This window comes from Merops nubicus, unplaced genomic scaffold (assembly GCF_000691845.1).
Source record: "Merops nubicus isolate BGI_N331 unplaced genomic scaffold, ASM69184v1 scaffold145, whole genome shotgun sequence".
Lineage (NCBI taxonomy): Eukaryota > Metazoa > Chordata > Aves > Coraciiformes > Meropidae > Merops > Merops nubicus.
Genome location: NW_008607343.1, coordinates 8,727 through 12,823, shown reverse-complemented (window position 1 = coordinate 12,823; position 4,097 = coordinate 8,727). Strand labels below are relative to the sequence as shown.

The following is a 4,097-nucleotide window of genomic DNA, read 5'->3' as shown; positions in this document are numbered from 1 at the left end:
ATTATCATATATTATTTATAGTGCAGCAGTACTGAAAGGCTTCCAAATTAAGGATCGAAGTGGGGACACATTAAAAGTGCAATTCACATACCAAAAATCTTCCAAGGAGACGGAAATCTTCCTTCCACCCTTCAGTGGTTCACTTTGAGCAGGATCTTATCCATAGCAGGAGGAAGCTTTCCTGTACACAAAAAAATTACATCTAAAATGACAAATAATATTTCTGTGAGGCTTAAGGTAGAAACTCAGAGTAGTGGGAGGGGGTGTGTGGGGAATTTCCAGTATAAGAGACTTTGAAATTAGGGATTTTCTTGTATATTTTAAAAGAACTGTAAGTTTTTTACATTAAGTAGTTGAACATTTCTCTTCCATTGTATTCTATAAAACTGGCCTTTAAAAAAACCTCACATTGTTTATAGTGTGTGAATCTGAGATACAGTTTTTAAGTATCTATATGATTTTATGATTTGTCAAATATGCTTATCCCACACATTTACCATATGTATATATACAGCTAAACAGTCTCTATACTATCTTAATAACCTCTGACACTTTTTTTCAGCATAAATATTTTGTTTACCTATTGTTGAGCTTAACAGTCACCCTTTTCCTTCTCTTGTAGTGCTTATGTACTAAAGACAGCAGCAGGACATTGCAAATGGGCAGAAGTTCTGAAAGATTTGGAGCGGATCAAGACATCCAAAGTAAGTTGATGAAAAAGTCAGAATTTCATCTAATCATGGGAGCAGACAACAAATATTGAGCAGTGTGCTCAGCTAAGAAGTGTCAGTGACAGGGAGCAGCAAAAGGGGTGGTGTTTGTGTAATGCTGTTTCATGGAACAGAAAGTTAAAGAGAACTGGAGTTGACCAAGGAGTCTGGATTCCAGAATTAAATATTTTCTTTTTCACTTTAAAAAAAATAAAAGAAAGGGCAGTGGGCTTGGGAGTTATCTCCTTCAGAGAAAGTATTGTAGGACTTGATTCTGGTGAGTCATTCTCACAGTGAAGTCCACCCTGCAGGTTACTAAGTGACTTGAAGATCCCTTGACTTGCTGGGTCCCAATATCTGAATGGATTTGGCCTTTGAACTTGGAGCTATTCCAAGTCTTGCAGAGTTAGCTCTATTACCTCTAAATCTGTTTGTTGTTGTTCATAATTCTAACTTTTGTTTTCTTTTAGGACATTGATGTTAGTTTATATACTGCAAACACAGATGAGGATGTAAGTAAACTTGAAATTTGGCCTCAACTGGTCTAATATGGTGCCTTCATTTCTTTACTAGCAACTTTATCCTAAGGCAGCCTTGGTCTAACTGCAGAAAAATTTCAGAAATTAAATAATCTGCCTTGGAAGGAACAGTTCTGTTAAAATGCTTATGATAAATTACGTAAGCAGGTATTAATTATTTTTATTGAATCACATACTATTAAAATTAATCAATGAGAAGTGATGATCCATAAAGATCTTATCAAAGCAAACACTGCCTAAAATAATGTCAGTATCCATTTGTAATGTGAGGGAGAGAAAAAGTGACAAAGAAAATACTTACAAATTTGATTATTTCACACCATGCACTATTTAGTGGAATAAAATACTGGAGGAGTGGAATATGGAGAGCCCCTGGCAGCATCTGCCTCTGTGTTCTCTGCTTCTGCAAAGACATTGCTTTCCTAACAACAAACATTCCCATAAGGATTGCACCAAACACAGACAGTACATGAATCCTGTTCATAAAGAGTTGGAATCATAGCTTCATTTGGGTTGGAAAAGACCTTTAAGTTCATCAAGTCCAACCATTAACCTAACTCTACCAAGTCCACAACTAACCCATGTCCCTAACACCTCATCTACGTGCCTTTTAAATACTTCCAGGGATGGTGATTCAACCACTTCCCTGGGCAGCCTGTTCCACTGTTTAACAACCCTTTCAGTAAAGAAGTTTATCCTAATATCCACCCTAAACCTCCCCTGGTGCAACTTGCAGCCATTTCCCCTTGTCCTATCACTTGTTACTTGGCAGAAGAGACTGACCCCCACCTCACTACAACCTTCTCTCAGGCAGTTGTAGGAAGTGGTAATGTCTTCCCTGAGCCTCCCTTTCTGCAGGCTAAACAGCTCCAGTTTCCTCATAAGCCTTGTGCTCTAGACACTTGAGCAGCTTTGTTGCCTTCTGGCTTGCCACACTCTTCCAGCTCAGTGCAGAATAGTCTCAGTGTGCATGCAGAATACTGATGGATGCAGTGGATTTGGCAAGCCTGAGAAAGCACAGGCTGATGTGTCTGTACCATTAGCCCTCTATAGCAGGAAAAAAAGTTGCAAAAATATGCATGTCCACATCTTCACACATGTGTGAAGTCTCTTGACTGAGTTGAGCCAGAGAGGTTAATCCATTGTAATGGCTGAGTGAGTACCTGGCAATATCAGGAAGATTTTCTTACAGGGGTATGAGATGAAAATCAGACAACCTGGGACTGATTCTTGGCTTTTCAGAAATTAGTACCTCTGCTTCTTTTCCTTTAATTTGTGAGATACAGGTAATATCTACTTCCTCTTCTCTCCTAGCTATTCTGAATTCAGGTCTCTGAATGAAGTTGCTAGAATTACTAAGAATAATACTAATTTAATTCCACTGTTTTTAACTATATCCCAAATTCCTATCCTTGTTAATTATTGCCCTATGTTCTTCACTGAGATCTCACCTTAGCCAACTGCCTGGTCTTTATGTTGTTAGCTCTCACAGCCAATCTTTGTGGATATTTAAAAGTATTTGAATAGTGAGAAGAGATATCCAGTAAATGAAAATCAGCCACTTTGTGGTAAATTATATCTTGCACTCACTCCTTTTTAATTGTAAAACTATTGTAACTTCTTTTTCTTTTCAGAATGAATGTCAAGAACCTGTAATGAGATGTTTTTTCTTAGAGACAAAAGTGATTCTTCAAGAATGTCTTCTGAAAAACTGTAGTAAAACACAGGATGTATTGAACATATGGAAAAATGGATATGCTAGCTTAGGAAATAACAAGGTAAGTAACACCCACAGCCTGTGGAAATAAGGCAAATCAAAAGTGTTTCCCCAGTTTCAGAAATACCTCTTTTGTTAAGTAAAAGGTGAGATGGTACAGATGAAAGTAAATGGGATGCAGTAAGCTGGACGTGGAACACTGAAAATGCTACACATACAAGTATGAAACATAGAACTTAACAGTTTTTGGAAAAACACTTTCAGGTTTCCCATGAAAGCAAATACTTTCACTGTGCATGCATAAATACATCAGGGTGTTTGAACGTGTAGGTACAAAGAGCTGTAACTTCAGTAGCTAAAGCCAGGTATGCTCAGACCCATACAGAGAAGCATCCTGATTTTCAAGGGGACAGCCACTTGCATCTCTCACTGAGGTGCTGTGTTTTTGAAAGCTGAATCTACTCAGAAAGCAAGCCAGGAGCTACACAGACCATAAGGATCATGGAAGCCTCCATCAAGGCTTTTTGTAGGCATTGACTACACTGGAGTTATGCCCAAAACCAGGGCAAACAAGGGTTAGTTCTCTATCAGAGCAAATGGATTGGTATCCTGCTTTACTATTGTGTTTTGTTTTTCAGTTGAATTCTTCAACACCAGCAAAATGCAAAGAATGTGAAGAGTATGAAGAAAAAAATTTTACAGAGTTTGTAAAGAGTTTTGTAAAGGTTATACAGAAGGAATGCAAACACTGACCAAAAGAGACAAGCTGGGAATGAAGATTCTGCCATGAACATCCTCAGAGAAATTAGCTGATCAGCAAGAATAAATGGGAAAGGACATCACTTACCATCCTACTTACACAGCATAACACATCAACAGAGAATAATAAAATCCCTGCAATTCACAGTGTGTTCTAGCCGAGAACACACCAATGATATTGCTTATAAAACATAAATTAAAGACATTTAATAGAGTTTAAAGCTTCTTCTTGACTTAAAGAGTGTTACCTTTTTGGTGAGTCCAAGAGAAAAGGAAGCCTGCCTACCTTACCAACCTTTCCACAAAATTCTCTATCATCTCAGACTATCTGCAGTGGGAATCTCCTCGTGAACTCAGTTCAGGGCTGACTGA

The 4,097-nt window shown here is 38.0% G+C and overlaps 1 protein-coding gene across 1 annotated transcript in view; it reads left to right on the top strand.

The window, feature by feature from the left end:
• IL15 (interleukin 15) overlaps positions 1-3,718 on the top strand; it is a gene marked incomplete at its 5' end in the record, with an annotated part of 4,284 nt that extends 566 nt beyond the window's left edge. Inside the window, 4 exons of the mRNA XM_008939896.1 lie at positions 623-704; positions 1,181-1,222; positions 2,884-3,027; positions 3,605-3,718. Of these exons, the coding sequence (XP_008938144.1) occupies positions 623-704; positions 1,181-1,222; positions 2,884-3,027; positions 3,605-3,718 (382 nt within the window). The remainder of the gene's footprint in view (positions 1-622; positions 705-1,180; positions 1,223-2,883; positions 3,028-3,604) is intronic.
• Positions 3,719-4,097: the final 379 nt, after the last annotated feature.